General features: G+C 35.6%; 1 protein-coding gene across 1 annotated transcript; it reads left to right on the top strand.

Annotated features, from left to right (window-relative positions):
- Nucleotides 1-14530: 14530 nt before the first annotated feature.
- On the top strand, nt 14531-16765 carry six1a (SIX homeobox 1a). The gene is given in 2 exon segments (NM_001009904.1): nt 14531-15326; nt 15989-16765. Coding segments are annotated over 2 exon segments (852 nt in total). The 5' UTR covers nt 14531-14766; the 3' UTR covers nt 16281-16765.
- The last annotated feature ends 1130 nt before the right edge of the window (nt 16766-17895 follow it).

The following is a 17895-nucleotide window of genomic DNA, read 5'->3' as shown; positions in this document are numbered from 1 at the left end:
TCCAGTTTGCTTTGGTTTGGAGAATCTATGCAAAGTCCTATTTATAGAGTTTCAAAGTGTTTTTGTTCTTATTTCTTTGTGATCAATATTTTCCCACATAGATTACATTTATAAAACTATCTATACATGTTATATCAGAAGCTGTGTATAACAGGGGTTTTTGAACTGAAAGTGCAGGAGAGTTTACAAAAATATAATATAAAAAATATGACAAATATAACAAAAAAGAAAAATTAATTGTAAAAAAAAAAGTTACCACTAGTTTCCCAGTGATGGGTTGCAGCTGGAAGGGCATCCACTGCGTAAAACCTATGGTGGATAAGTTGGTGGTGCATTCCGCTGTGGTGACCCCTGATTAATAAAGGCGGGACAAAAATGAATGAATGAAATTACCACTAATAAATATCTGTACTAACATTATAAATATTCTATACTTGTCATACTATGATAATACGTAATACAGAAGTCATCTTTTTCAGAGGAAAAGTTTTTAAAATTGTCCTAACAAAGAATTGCTGTGGTTCAATAGTTTTACGACAAATTTGATGAAAGATTTTGATCCATTTCAAATGTTGACTACTGTATATAAAAAACTAGCATGGGCTAATAATGAGCTATATATTTGAAACAATATATATGAGCTTAAGATTTATCAGTATCATTATACATAAATACATAAACACTAACCGGCCGCTTTATTAGATACACCTTACTAGCACCGGGTTGGACCCCCTTTTGCCTTCAGAACTGCTTTAATCCTTCTGGTATAGATTCAAGATGGAACTGAAAATATTCCTCAGAGATTTTGGTCCATATTGACATGACAGCATTACGCAGTTGCTGCAGATTTGTCGGCTGCACATCCATGATATGAATCTCCCATTCCACCATATCCCAAAGGTGCGCTATTGGATTGAGATCTGGTGACTGTGGAGGCCCTTTGAGTACAGTGAACTCATTGTCATGTTTAAGAAACCAGTCCGAGATGATTTGCGCTTTATGACATGGCGCGTTATTATGCTGGAAGTAGCATCAGAAGATGGGTACACTGTGGTCATAAAGGGATGGACACGGTAAGCAACAATACTCAGGTAGGCAGTGGCGTTGACACGGTGCTCAAATTGGTGCTAATGGGCCCAACGTGTGCCAAGAAAATATCCCCACACCATTACACCACCACCACCAGAATGAAACATAAATACAAGGAAAGATGTATCCATGCTTTCATGTTGTTGATGCCAAATTCTGACCCTACTATCCAAATGTCGCAGCAGAAATTGAGACTCATCAGATCAACTTTATTTAATCTTCTATTGTCCAATTTTGGTGAATCTGTGTCAATTGTAGCCTCAGTTTCCTGTTCTTAGCTGACAGGAGTGGCATCTGGTGTGGTCTTCTGCTGCTGTAGCCCCTCCGCCTCAAGCTTGGACGTGTTGTGCATTCAGAGATGCTCTTCTGCATACCTCGGTTGTAACAAGTAGTTATTGGAGTTACTGTTGCCTTTCTATCAGCTTAAACCAGTCTGGCCATTCTCTGACCTCTGGCATAAACAAGGCCCACAGAACTGCCGCTCACTGGATACTTTCTCTTTTTCTGACCATTTTCTGTAAACCCTAGAGATGGTTATGCGTGAAAATCCAAGTAGATCAGCAGTTCCTGAAATACTCAGACCAGCCCGTCTGGCACCAACAACCATGCCTCATTCAAAGTCACTTAAATCACCTTTCTTCCCCATTCTGATGCTCAGTTTGAACTGCAGCAGATCGTCTTGACCATGTCTACATGCCTAAATGCATTGAGTTGCTGCCATTTGATTGGCCAATTATAAATTATCGTTAATGAGCAGTTGAACAGGTGTACTTAATAAAGTGGCCGGTGAGTGTATACCTGCAATGTATATTTTAAGAGTGGGATTACTAGAAGGGGAATGATCACTTGGTAGTCCATTATATCAAAAAGTTTGAAATCTTCTGTTATATTTAATAATAATATCTTCCGTTTGAGTTTACAAATGTTTTGGAGCTACATGCACCAGACAGCTCTTGTTTTTTTCCTCTGCGTCTTTTCCTGTCACAGTAGGGAGTGTAGACGCATGTGTGTTTTATGAGAGTCACCTGCTAGTTTCTGCCATGAAGAGTTGAGTTCAGCAGACAGGTGGATGTCTGGTCATGTGTCATACGAGTCCAACCTTAAAGGTCACATCTCTATAGAAACACACACATGCTCAACCTCACTTAATTCTCATGCAGATCGCAAAATACAAAATCTGTGACAGGCTTTGTGGCATTGTCATTACACTGACTGCAGCTTTCAGTCACATCCATAATATTCAAATAATATGCACAGTAGACAAATAATACAGATATCAAAACAAATAGACAATGTTTGCTTACACAAATTAGGGGATGAGTCAGAACGGTTGGTAATCGCAGATGCTATATCAGATGTTCTATGTCTTCAGGATATTACCTGTATACAAAATATGATATTAACTACTTCTTTAATAGGACATGCAAACAATTTGGGTGTATTGAGGTCATTCCGATCAATTAAAACATTGAAATGAATGACACCTATTATGCCTTTTTTACAAGGTCAGAATTATTAGCCCTCCTGTTAAATTTTTATTCTTTTATATTTATTCATCAATTTCTGTTTAACGGAGAGAACATATTTCCAAACATATTGGTATTAATAACTAATTTCTAATAACAGATTTATTTTATCTTTGTTCAATATAAAACAAATACAATTTTCTTGAGAAGAAAAATATTATAGAAATAATGTGAACAGTTGGTAAATCGATTAAATGTCACTTGAGAAATATTTGAAAAAAAATTAAACATTGCACAGGAATAATTACATAATTTTGCCCTATACTGTTTGTTAAAATAAAATACTCCATAGATCAGAGAGGTTCAAAGTTGGGCCCATGAGTCAAACTTGGCCCATTGTAACCTTTGATTTGGCACACTATCTAATCTGAGAAGAGAGAGAAGGATGGAGGTGGTCGGAGTGAATGCCTTTAAAAGAGATTGTCATTTCTAGTTTGAAGTAACCTTTTTTATTTGTTTTATTGCTGAGCTACAAAAAAGCTAACTGAAATTAAATGTTTCAATCAAATGTTGTAAATAAATCTGATTTTTTAAAATGTAAACAATGTCACTCAACAAATAGGGGACAATGCAACTCCATTCTGTTATAAAGGAGATTGTTTTTGTATTTACTGTAATAAGTTCATTATAAAAGGTAAAAGAATTATGCTGATTAGTTATCATAAAGCCATGTTTTCTAGTTATTTATAAATATTATTAAATAAATAAAGAAATTGTCACTTTTGGGTCTCGGCATGGCGAAAACAAGAGGTAGGAGCAAGTGCAGCTTAATAATCATTTATTGAAGAAAATATTTGTGCAAATAACCCTGGACAAAAATAGAAAAAATTAAGAATCAAACAGGGCAATCCAAAATCATAGTCAAAACCGTCATAAGGTCATAAACAAGCCACTGATCCAAAAGTACAAACAAAACAAATTTAGACTAAGGCAAAAACACAGTAACAGGAAATATACTGATGGTAAACAACAAAGACTGATGTGTGTTTTTTTGGATTGTGAACAAAACAAACCATCGTTATACAAAAACTTGCCTAATTACTCTAACTTGCCTAATTAACCTAGTTAAGTCTTTCAATGTCACTTTAAGCTGTATAGAGGTGTCTTGAAAAATATTTGGTAAAATATTATTTACTGTAAAGGTAAAATAAATAAGTTATTAGAAATGAGCTATTAAAACTATTATGTGGGGGGGGGTGTTAATAATTCAGGGGGCTAATAATTCTGACTTCAACTGTATGTGACGCTACATGTCTTCCTCGTTACGAACATTTATTTACATGCGTTTGTCCAGATATACTATTTCCAAATGCACAGAAAGCTAACTCTCACATCCTGACAATCTATTACATATCTTATTCAGTGTTAACTGGCAAAATATGTTACATCAAAAACACAAGGTTTGCATAAACAGTCTGGAATGTATTTTCAGACACTCCTTCTGATTTCTAGTATTAAAAAATAAGTGGGTTGATTTTTACTATTATAGGCTGGTTGCTTACACCCCATACCATGGACACAAATCAACAAGTAGAAGTGAAATGAGCACAATAGGTCACCTTTAAACAAGTCTTCCGGGTTTTACAGTGCACCATTATTTCAAGCAGATCATGTTAATCTGCTGTCGGATTGGATGTCGACTAAAAAGCAATAACAAGCAACAGAAAATAAAACCTGTTAACCTTTTGCTGAACAAAAAAGTCTGAATAGATGTTAAAATGAGGTCAGCACAGTTGTAAATGAGGAACTTTTTATGATTTTTTGTGAGAGATGTTTGAAAGTTGTGTGTTTGTCAGAATGTTTGGATGGAAAAGTGTGTACTTCTGAAGCAGTTCTTTATTTTGAGGTTGTTCTTTGTGCCTTCATGCTTTCTGAAGGTCAACGTTTTGGTTGGCCTTCATTTTTTAAATTGTCATTGGTGCTGGTTTGACATCTGCAGTATTTAATCTCATGACAAAGCTGTCCAGCCATTCTGGGACTGAGAGATGACTTTAATAAATCAGAGGTGATGAATTATTAGAGATGATAAGGATGCAGGGGTGAAGTGAATAATATACAGTGTAAATTATATTTTAGCATGAGCAATAATGTATTTTTGTAAATAAATAATAAAATAAGAAGCAGAAATATGTGATCCATTAAATATTTAAAGTGAAAATCCAGCCTCAGCCGAGTGATTTCATTCATGACTGTGAGAGAGATTTGTTTGCGTTCTCATGTTATGTCTACAGTGGACGTTAAATATTCAGACGGACAGGAAACATGCAAATAAAAAGATTTAAGTAGCCAGGGAAGGGAAGGGAAGCAGAGACCTGATACAGAAAGGCCAGGCCGGGAGCTGGAAAATCAGTGGTGATCGTTTGCACATGCCTGGTGGTCTGGAGCTTGTTAGCAAGCTGCTCTTGTCTCAGACTCCTAAATTCAAATAAACAGGAGGGCGATTTCTGGAGGCCCTGCCGTCTCCTGTTAGGGGGTCCAGAAACAGACAGAGAAATTCCCTCTGATTTGTAAATGACTGTTGCAGATGACACTAACAGGCATAGCGGGGCTCTCAATCAGAGCAGTTTTAAGAATTCTGCCAAATTTGGTCACACTAGAGGGCACTAGTGGTTGGGCCAGGTTTAGGATGTAGGGTTAGGTTTAAGTCAATGCAGAGCTTATTAGGGTCACATTATTTGGCGGTTTGGAGAATTTACAGTGTAACATATACAGTGTAAAAAATTCCACACAAATTGAAGCGGATTGAAGATAAAACAATTAAGTTGTCCCAAAAAGCCTCAAGAAATGTGTTGATTCAGCTCATTTTAAATGAGTAGTTTGAACAAACAGCACATGTCATTTTTTGAGAGTAAGAGAGAAAAAAGACACAAAAATGCAGAACAAATATATAACCTTATACCTAACCATGATTGCTTAATTCTTGAAATCAGAAAGAAATGCTAAGTCAATAAAGCTAAACGGTAGAAGCCCCTGACCCTTGTTTTAAGCCTAGAGTTGACATTAACTGTAAACCTATCCCTCAAATGTGACTGGATGATTTGACTGTTTCAGGATCAACAAAGATGCTGATCCAGGATCATGTTCGATGAGGGGGTTACTTTGTAAAGCTCTTACAAGCTTGTCTTTTCTTTTGCATATTTGCGTTCTCAGTCACTGATTGGACAAATGGATTGTGAATCTTTTAACATAAAGGCTCTAGCTTTCTCATCGTTTGAAAAGCTTGTTTTTTATTTTTTTCAATTTATTTATTTATATTTTGAATTTACTTTGGAGAATGAAACCATATTTTTTATTCCAATTGATTTTTTTGTCACTTTTTGACACTTTGAATTCAAACACTGACATGTTAAGTATCAGTAATAAACACATTCATTGAAAAAATAAAAAATGTATTGTTTAAAAAAGCTACAAAAACAAAAAATAATTAATTACACTAGCAGAAAATTTACTAGACCGCCAGATATATGCTATAGTGCAACTGTGGTACAACTGTGAAAAAGACCTTCTTTTTTTACAAACAAACAATATATTTTTGCTGCTTGTTCAAACTACTTATTTAACATGTTCTTGAGGATTTTGGGGGAGAACTCAATTGTTTTATGTTTAATCCACTTAAATGTGTTAAGGAGTTTAAACAATTTGTGTTGGGACATCATGAATAATCTGTGTGTAATCCTAAATTTTTTACGGTGTAGAGCCAAATGCAAATAAAGGACAAATATTTTTTATGAGTGTTTCTTTGAGAGCAAAAATGTTTCACACCTGAAATTTTGAAAAGGAATCTGTTCCACTTTAAACCTGAGGTTATGAAACGCTGCTCCAGAGCATAGTCAGCACTGCTTCTGAAATATTAATCTTGGATTCCTGTGCCCAACGTGTGGTGAGAAACTATGCACTGTTTGAATGTTACGGCCAAATGTAAAACAAACAACAAACAAACAATTGTCACATACTAAAGTGCTTTAGACAGTCATGAAAACTGTGTGCTAAGCTCTTTTTATTTTATTATATTTGATGTTTATTGTGAAAAATCAATTGAGAACAAACCTACAATATTTCAAGATACATTTGAATCTCTGTGTGACCTTAAGTGACATACAATTTACATACATTATAGTCAGGTGAACTAACTATACAGAGTACTCAAATTCTGTTAAATTACAAAAAGAAAAATAGCATAAAAAGCACGAGAATCTAAATTAAAAGACATCCAGGGTGAGAACACGTCATAATATATTTCCTTCCAGAATAATCTCAAATGACCACCTTCATTATACAGATGGGGATAACAATGTGAAGATAAAGTCAGAATTCTTAGCCCCCCTATATATTTATTACTGTTTTTCTGTTTAACGGAGAGATTTTTTTAAACTTATTTATAAACATAAAAGCTTTAATAACTAATTTCTAATAACTAATTTATTTTATCTTTGCCATGATGACAGAGTAAATAATATTTTACTAGATATTTTTCAAGACACTTCTATACAGCTTAAAGTGACATTTAAAGGTTTAACTAGGTTAATTAGATTAACTAGGTAGGTTAGGGTAATTAGGCAAGTTATTGTATAACAATGGTTTGTGCTGTAGACCATAGGGAAAATTAATTAATTCATTTTACTTTCAGCTTAGTCCCTTTATTAATCCGGGGTCGCCACAGCGGAATGGACCACCAACTTATCCAGCACATGTTTTACACAGCAGATGCCCTTCCAGCTGCAACCCATCTCTGGGAAAGCTATCGGGAAAATATATAGCTTAAAGGGGCTAATAATTTTGACCTAAACTGCTTTAATTCAAGCCAAAATAAAACAAACTTTCTCTAGAAGAGAAAATATTATCAGGAATACTGTGAAATGTATTTACTCTTTGTTTTTATTTTAAAAAAGGAAAAAAAACAAAGGGGGCTAATAATTTAGACTTCAGCTGTATATAACCATATCTGTATACACATATTAGCATGTATTTATCAGTTGAGCATCTTCTATTTGTTTATAGCAACAAAATCAGGTCTCCTAACTTTAATTTATTCAACCCATTTCCTCCATTTTCCCAGGTATATATCCTTCTTTAAATTAACCACAAAAGTATTTTTTTTCCATTGTGTAAATTTCAATAGTTGCATCTATCCAATTATTTAAGGTTGGTCGCTCTTGCTGTAGCCATTTGCGTGTGATTGCTTTTTTACTGGCAGCCATGAGAGCACGCACTATTGTCTGCAGTTACTGTATCTGGATTTACACAGCCACAATATGACAACTTACTTTCCAGAGAAATATCTCCTTCAAATATATGTTTAAGAGTCTCCCGTATATTTCTTTCCAGTATTTTTGAACATACATACATTCCCAAAATATTTGATAATGGTTTGCTTTGTTACATCCACAGTTACGCCAACATTTTGGAGACTTGTTGGTATATTTGGTTGTTAGTGCTGGGGATTTGAAATTTCCAATAATGTTTTTCCAACACCTTTCTTTCCAGCTTAATTAATTTGTTGATTTCCATTGAAATTCCCATAAATTTGACCACTCTCTTAGCCCTTTTTAATATATGAGTATACTGTTGAAAGTAAAAAAGTGTCTCAAAACAAATCCTCCTTTTTTACAGTACATCATCTTAGCAATATATTGGCATTCTTTCAGCATTACAGTTCATGACTCCTCTTGCAGAGAAGGGAAAACCGGGCCCAAATAACTGAGTGAGAGAGATAACTGGAACAGTTTGTATATGAGGAGAGGAAACAGGAGCATTGTCACCTGTTCCCAAACCGCCTAGGTGACCCTGTTGCCATGGGAGAGGGCCAGGTATCAGATAACACAGCTCCAACAATGGACGCAGTGACAGAACAGAGTTTTATAAGTTGAGTTTTTTTATAAGCAGATTCTGATCCAGCGCAATGCCTTTATGACATATTTTGCTGTTACCAACAAGCAAATAAACGAGTGATGGTGACTGAAACCACTCAACCATACCTCACACTGAGAAGCAGCAATAAAAAAATATGAACCTCTCAAACTGAGCCTTATTAAAAACTATGACCTCTCACCTTTGGGGGTTAGAAAGGAGGGGGATTTAACTCTGAATAGCAAACAGAGCTGGATTTGTAACCTGAACCTCCCCCCACAACCCCACTAATGAGAGGTGAAAGGGCACACGCTGCTCCTCAGCTGTGTTTCATACCTGCATACGTGAGTGTGTGTGTGATAGAGCCCACTTGAAAAGAACATATATGAGGTTATATGCGCATATATGAAACCTATTTGCAATATATATGCACATGATTATATATATATATATATATATATATATATATATATATATATATATATATATATATACATACATACACATACATATATATGCTGCATTTGTGTGTGTGTATGCCACATATAGGCAAAATTAAAGTGCATACAGTATATGTGCATATACAGGTCATAAAGGTCTCCTGTATTGCTTCATTATTGCTTTTTTTCTGTATTGCTTTTGCATATAAGCCCTATATGTACATACAAGACATGTCTCCTATATAGCTCATTTCTCACTTTGGCAACTGTCATACATGATGCCTAGCTCATATTTTCTATTATAAAGGCAATAAGAACTAACAAAAAATTGCAAAAAACCTTTTGTATGTGCGGACACTTGAAATTGGTAACATGTAATTGGCATGTTATGGAATTTAACTATGGCAAATAAGTGAGAGGAGATGGAAAGCTATGATGTCTACACATTTTCCTGAAACATTTACAAGGCCAATTCTTTCTTGAATGAAGATGAAGATGAAGTGGAAAGAAGGAAATGTATAACAAAATGGTTTGTTGTTGTTTTATTTTGTTTGGTTTTTTTTCTGTTTTTTTTTTTTGTCTTATTTTTGTTCTTGTACTATATTTTTTCTTATACTATTTGATTGTTCCTAAGTAAATAAAAAAAAATATATACATTTCTACATGGGCTTTTATTTATGTTGTCTAGCAGCTATGAATATTAATAATTTTACTAATATATAGGTGAACATATATGTACATATGCACATTTATGCACACATATATATATACAGTTGAAGTCAGAATTATTAGCCCCCCTTTGAATTTTTATTTTGATTTTTTAAAAATATTTCCCAAATGATGTTTAACAGAGCAAGGAAATTTTCACAGTATGTCTGATAATATTTTTTTCTTCTGGAGAAAGTCATGTTTGTTTTATTTCGGCTAGAATAAAAGTAGTTTTTAATTTTTTGAAAACCATTTTAAGGTCAAAATTATTTGCACCTTTAAGCTATATATTTTTAGATTGTCTACAGAACAAACCATCCTTATATAATAACTTGCCTAATTACCCTAACCTGCTAAGTTAACCTAATTATTCTAGTTAAGTCTTTAAATGTCACTTTAAATGACCTACAGTTATCTGTTCCTAAATAATACTAATACCATACTATTGTGTCATGAGACTTACATTCTTTGCTTTCCAGGATATTAAGATGACATCTTGTCATTCACCTTTACTGAACTTTGACCTTTGTAGTCTTACACAATTTCTTTGGTATGCCTGCCTATTAAGAGAGAAAAAAGAAAAAAAACATTTTTAAATGTTTCTGCAGATTCAGGCCATATAAAGAACTATCAGACATTGTACAAAATGTTTTTCAGCTGTCTTGTTCACATATAATTTCTTCAGAGTTATCAGGTTGGATTAGTACGGAGTAATTATTATTATTTAAATAAGACAATTCAAATTTCAAGTCATAAAGACAACAAGCCTAAGACTCTCAGTGAAACACACACACACAAACACAAGAGGTTAATCTAAGCCCCGTGGTGAAATTGGACCACAGAGGGAGAGAGCACAACTGTTTTTTGTTTTTTTTTATTGCTTCTGTCAGCCCACAGAACCCAGTGTTTACGATTGAAGAAATGCATTGTTCTTGAATTAATTTAATGCCATTTTTACCCTATTGTTTCAGATTCTGAGCTGAAATCTCTGTAAACACAACAGGACAGAATTGACTCAAATGTATTGTTAATAAAGTGCATACAACAGAGATCATAAATATTTAACAGAGGAGATTTGTTAAAATAAGATTAATTTAGCCATCTATGGCAAAATCAAATCGCTATCGCTGGCTGGCGCCCTCTTTCTGCAGTGATATGACATGACATGGAGAGTTGTCTAGAACAGGGGTCACCAACATGGTGCCCGCGGGCGCCAGGTAGCCCACGAGGATTACATGAGTTGCCCACAGGCCTGTTCTAAAAATAGCTCACCATTGCACCACATACCAATAAGCTGAATCTAGTATTTTTTGAAGCTATTCTTTTTAAATCACACCTGCATTGGTGTAAAATGTGTTAATGACATTAAAGTATATAAAAAACTAAAACTATTTCAGACAAATAAAGAGTTGCATATTGATGTTTCTGTTTCTTACCTTGTTAAAATATTGTTGAGAACTATTGTGAGAAATCATTAACATGATCAGTGTCTTCACAGATAAATATCATTAATCATTAATAATGATAACATATAACTAATAGTAAATTGAGAAAAAATGTTATTTGAGGAGTGTGTATCAAACTGGTAGCCCTTCATAGTGATTACCAAGAAGTAGCCCTCAGTTTCAAAAATGTTGGTGACCCCTGGTCTAGAGTTTAACGTAGGACTACAACCTTTTGTTTCTTTGTTTAATTGAGAAGCTACAAAAAAGCCAATTAAAGTTAAATGTTGTAAATGAATTAGACTTTTAAAATGTAAATACTGCCACTTGACAGATAGAGGACAATATAAATCTAAGACAGGATTGTTTATGTTTTTACTATAAGATCACTAGAAAACGTAAAAAATGATACTGCACTATTAATTAATATGTTCTTAAGCAACATTTTCTAGTTTATTAGGAAATTATTCATGGCAAATATAATGTAACATACGGTTTCATCAACCCATAGCCCTCAATCAAGTTTGGTTTTTGACCCTTTGATAAGAAAAGGTTTGGCCACCCCTATATATAGACAATTTAATTAACAATTCTAAAACAATTCGCACAACAAGTTTGATGAATATATGTCTAGTTATTTTCTTTATAGTATTATACTATTTAGAAGTCAATCAAAACAGTGTGTATCTCGCATGTTCTCTCATATCCAGATTAAAGAACCCATTAAAACAAAAATTATTTTTACACAAAACAAGTAACAAAACTCATGAATGCATTATAAAAATGTTATAATCAATACAGCAATCACTGTCTCTGTTTCAATTAACGAAACCTAATATTTACTCTCTGTTTTCAAAGTTCTGACACTGGACCGTCCAGAATAACATTTAAAGGTCGATAAAGTGCATTTATTATTAGATACTGTAACTGATGCTGGTTTGCATTAAATATGGACTAACCCAACAGTTGGGACCAAAAACTGTTACCAAATTTAATGTACAAAATTAACACAATGTTTGGTTTGTCCATATTTGACCCATTTAACGTTGGGTTGATAACACATCTAAAGCCTTTTTTTTAATTGTAGGTACGTACAAAAATTTAATTAGAAAGTTAAGTTGTGCAATTTTATTGTGTCCGTATAGTGCATGAAAAAAATATTTTAATAAAATCGTATGACTGTATGTCATCTAATCGCATGGCCATTCGGTTTAAACTATAGCTACGCCCTTGCATCTAATTACAGGCCCGAAAAAACAAAACAAAACAAATAAAATATGCTATATCGAAGAATGCTTTGTGTCTTGATTGTTGTTGAAAAAAATCTGTTTAAAATTATTAAAACTTTAAAAAATAATAATCTCGCTGTTTAAAAAAATGGTATTATGTCTACTAATTGTTTTTCCCCTATATATATCCCAAAGCGACTGCAACAGCGCGTGACGTGTAATTAGCGGTGGATTCTCCTGCACTCAGTCTTTCATTTACACCTCACAGAAAACTCATAAACACACACTCAGTCAAAAGAAAACAGTTTACACCTTCACAGTGGTGGAGCACGGACTACTAAACATGAAATATGGTGACATTTATGTTGCACTTATTAGGATGTTTTGTGTGTGCGTGTGTGTGTCCGCACATTGTACCATCACTGTGCTTATTGAAAGAGTCGGGGCCGCGCCGCGTGTATGTGTGTGTGTAAACGCGCGCGCGCTTCTGTTGGACCATAACATCTTGAAATGATCATGATCTGAGAGCGGGCACGTCGCCGTTCGTGCTGGGGGCTGGTAAAGGATCTGCTGTGGGTTAGAGGGGGTGCATTTTGCTGGACGTTCTACCGTAACCCGAGCAGTATCGACCCACGTAGTGTTTAGGACAGTCTAAAAACGGTTTTAGGCAGAAATGTGTACAAACTTGTTAGAAAAGTTACATTGTAATTGTTACAATATGCCCTAATATGTACCCAGTTAGTATATTAGAAAGAATTAGCCCGCATGATAGGCTATGAGTGCAGGTAAGCCTTTTTTTTTTTTTTTTTTACTAATGACTCATTGATAATTGATTAGTTATTATTGTAGGAGCTATCCAATGCAAACTGTGTTTATAGATGCAGTATGTGTAAATATGCAACATGAAGCTTATTTATAATTTCTGATATTTAATTTCTGATATTTATCTTATTTAGTCTATTATTCTGAATAACATCTGTTTGGTGCGTAAACTATGTCTGTCCAAAGGCATTAATAAACCATTACAAAGAAGAGAGGTGAGCAGAAAAACGCTCCCTGTTTGACTGAACATGACTGATTGTTTTCACAGGTGTTAGAGAGGACTATTAAAGATTACACTGAAACAAATTAGCATTAGGGAATTTTCATTTTATTGCAAATCCTCACACCATTCTAAAATATTCAGGGGAAAAAATATTCAAAATTAAAGAAAAAAAAAAACTCAAGCGGGCCAGCTGGATTTCCCGGTGTCATGTTACGGATATCTTCAGAGATAAAGAGCTGTGACCGAGAGACTGAGAGCTCGTCAAGCTCACAAGTTATTCGCTAATGGATCGGTTTAGTGTTTCAGGCCCACCTTACAAAAGCACACGGGCCAAACGTTCCAGCGACAGGGATTATTGTGCTTTTTCAACCAAATGAAATAAATAAAAAAGTAAAAATATAGACACTCAAAGATTCTTAGATAGATGCAGCAAAATAATCTAAACAATAGCCATAGCAATAGCTTCTAGAGTTTCTTGAAAAGGTCTTGCTGTTTTATTAAACGTTTTTCAGTTCAAAATTTGGTTTCGGGTCGTTCAAGCAAAAGAATCATTAAATAAATAACTTGTTGCGGTAGGTTATTCTTTTTCCAGGTCAATGACTTCAAGTTCATATTAAAGTCCTCAAAGGTAATCCATACTGTATTTCTGACGCAAAGATCATAAAAATTATTTTGTTTTTGCTTTTAATTGACGCTTTCATTAAGAACTTTTAGCATCTAAACAAACATTTTATGTGTTTTTTAAATGTTCTTCACACAGAGTTTTTGAGAACGTATTTGTTATAAACTCATGTAAAAATATATTATAAAGAATTAATCCGTAAAACGTAGTCACGAATAATTTATTAGATAATGTTCACAATTTATGTGCAACTTGTTTTCCTCAAAATTAAATATTGGTTTTTATAGCATGGGCTAAGTTATAGAATTGTTATTTATTGAAATATAAAATTCTGAAAACAACTAACTGATGTCAAAAAAGAGCACTGGAGGTGCTTGTGGTAATTGAATAATTAATTAGCAGCCTATCAACGGTAGTGTGAGTGGGAATGTGCGTGTTTATGTGTCTATGTGTGTGTGCGTGTATTCAAGGTCTCCAGTTTCAGGCCTTGACGTCCGCCCTCCGGGGAGGAAACGGAACGGATCTGTAGATGCAGTTCTGCTCTGCTGGCCGGTTCCAGAACAGACCAGGGCGAGCTAATCACGGGATGACGCTGTGCCGGCTTTCTCTGTCAAATATCCATACAGAAAAACCACATTCGAATCTCACGTGTGCAAACCGGGAGGGTGACAGGGGGTGCCACACAACCGGTTATCAAAACTGGAGTGCGCCACAGATAAATCCGGCACGGGGACTTTTGTCCTGGGATAAATTTGAGAGGAATACCCAAAGAGCCAGGGATTAGCAGTACATTAAAGGGTGGATTGCATAGGGGAGCCATGTCAATCTTGCCCTCGTTCGGCTTTACGCAAGAGCAAGTCGCGTGCGTCTGCGAGGTGCTGCAGCAGGGTGGGAACCTGGAGAGGCTCGGACGGTTCCTTTGGTCCCTGCCAGCCTGCGACCACCTCCACAAGAACGAATCCGTGCTCAAAGCGAAGGCTGTGGTTGCCTTCCACCGGGGAAACTTCCGTGAGCTCTACAAGATCTTGGAGAGCTACCAGTTCTCCACGCACAACCACCCGAAGATGCAGCAGCTGTGGCTGAAGGCGCACTATGTTGAGGCGGAAAAGTTGCGGGGGCGCCCGCTAGGCGCTGTGGGCAAATATCGTGTGCGCAGGAAATTCCCTTTGCCCCGTACTATCTGGGACGGCGAGGAGACCAGTTATTGCTTTAAGGAAAAGTCTCGGAGCGTGCTGCGTGAATGGTACACGCACAACCCTTATCCATCTCCACGGGAGAAGCGAGAGCTGGCAGAGGCAACAGGACTGACCACTACACAGGTCAGCAACTGGTTTAAAAACAGGAGACAGAGAGACCGGGCAGCCGAGGCAAAAGAGAGGTGAGATCTTCGTTAATCATAGCAAGTAACAGTTCAATTAAAATGTTAAAATATAGCCCACTATTGTTGTTCAGTTTTACCAATTACAGTTTCAAAAATACCCTAGCCCGCAAATATATTAAGAAATCCTATGTTCACCCAAATCAACACTAGGCTACTTTAATACATTACATTTGTTTCGCTGTTTACTTTAATTTCTTGAAATATTGCTCGATTAAAAAAAAATAACTCGAATAAAAAAAGATTTATTTGTAATAAAAGGGCAGACTATTTATTTTATTGCAATGAGAATTTGTTTGTTAGGCCAAAGTAATTAAATATTTTTAAATATTGGATTAAAATAAATAGCCCATTATTTTACTTTGTAATTATATTCTCTAAAACCGTCTCAAGACTGAAAGAGGCCGGAGTTTGCCTGCAGTAAAATCTGTAGTGACATGACAGTTATCTTATGTTAAATACAAAGCACTGGAAATTTGTTCCTGCTAGAAAGATAATCAGATAATCTTTAATTGTGTAATAAAAAATAAGATTATCTATTATTTGGAACAACACTACATACGTTAAAGTTAATTATTCTATAATATGTCACTATATGTGGCCTAATTTAAGGCCTATAGCATTTCACAGACTAATATGTTACACATATTATCATCCAACAGAGAAAACGGCGAGAACAACGGCGTCGGCGGAAAGCAGAGCCAGCGGTCTCCGCTCGACGGAGTGAAGTCGCTGATGTCGAGCTCGGAGGATGAGTTTTCTCCGCCGCAGAGCCCCGAGCACAGCTCCGTGCTTCTTCTGCAAGGCACCATGAACAATCCCGCGGCTCCCGCATACCCAATGCCCGGCCTGGGTGCGCCGCACCCGCTACACGGCATGCAAGGGCATCCGCATCAGATCCAGGATTCACTGTTAGGATCTCTAACATCCAGCCTTGTGGATTTAGGATCGTAGGACGCCTTAAGCACGGTTAGACGAGAAGACTTAATACCCATTACAGCATATACTTCTGACGCAGAGGACGTTTACATCAAGAAAAAAGAAAAACGATTGTTGCAAATCATTAGAAAAGCGAGGAAAATCAAAAGAGCTTGTGGATTTTGGGAACTTTGGGTTTTCTGGACAAGTGCGTAAATTTTGTTAAACCATTAAGGCCACTATTTAAGAAAATTCACAGCATTGAAGTATGCATTTAAAACATTTTAATAATTTATAATGTTTTACACAAATATTAATTTATATAAACTGTTCTGTACTGAACGAGGAGTAGAGATTTTAATGAGAAAATCATTCAAACGTCAACTAAACACCAAAGTGGAATCTAAGGTTCTTTGTTTTTATTCAGTTTACATATATAATATGTTTACATTACGATTGTAGTTTTAAAAAATATCAGATGAAAAGAAAAGGAAAAACATCAATTAAAAGTATCTGTTGCATCATCCGCGTTCTGAGCATTTATCTTTAGCATGGAAGCTTAATCAAAATAATATTTTTTTTAAAATCTACAATAAATAAACACAAAACCTCAAAGATAATAAAATATCTCAATCCACGTGACATGTCCGAACCGGAAAGGGGCATGAGCGCGTGAAAAATGAGAACGCCTAAAACGTCAACAAGAAAAATTGGCCCTTATGCCAAGAGGCGCCAGGCTGAGCGCAGGGCCGAGCTTGGCTTTTGGACCGTTAAAATAGTATGAAAAAGCACCAACCGAGTCACTTTAAGCACTTTAAGTTTGATAAAGATTTAGGCTTTTAGTTCATCACACTGAGCGCCCGAGTTAAAGAGGGAGAAAAGGGGAGTTTTATACTGTTTGTTCTGTCAGTTCTGGGCCCCTGAAAACTGACACGACTTGCTCTAAATCCTCTTAGTCCACCCAAATCACAACAAAACACTATCAAAACAAATGTAAACTTTGTTTCTTTAACTAATCAACAAATGAAAAACTTCCACCGTAAATAATAAAATTCTACTTTGTCGAACGTTTGTTTTAACACAAAATATGAATTGTGACAGCACATTTTCGTCAAAAATAAAGTTTCTAGAACGTTCAGCTCTGTCTGTCTGTCTCCCTCTCACCTCGCTATGGTCTCGTGTCAGTGTAAACGGTTGTGAACAGAGAGCGCAGAGGGTTTCCGGGCCCTAATTAGAAACAGTCTCCGGGTGTAGAAGGGCTTGATTGCAGGAATGAGGGGGACACCCTACCAGCCTCTAGCCACAGGGGGCTGCATAACTCACATTTACCTCAGGATTCAATCAAATCTATCCATATCCATCCGTCCGTCCGTCTGTGTCTGTCTGTCTGTCTGTCTGTCTGGATTTAAGATTTGAATTCTTAGCATATCTTATAATCTTATCTTTTATGTCATTCTTAAAATTCAGTATCACTTTAAAAAACAAAACAAAGCAATTAAAAAAAAGATATATTTACAATTGGTAATAAATATGATCTACCTATAGTGCCTGACCAAAGTTCAGAAGCCCATGTGTTTTTTCAACCAAAAGGCCAGTGTTGGGCATGAACGGCAGCTGTAGTTTTAATCAGCAGTAGTTATATTGTACACAT

This window comes from Danio rerio, chromosome 13 (assembly GCF_052040795.2).
Source record: "Danio rerio strain M-AB ecotype USA chromosome 13, GRCz13ab, whole genome shotgun sequence".
Lineage (NCBI taxonomy): Eukaryota > Metazoa > Chordata > Actinopteri > Cypriniformes > Danionidae > Danio > Danio rerio.
This window is presented reverse-complemented; position numbering and strand designations above follow the sequence as displayed.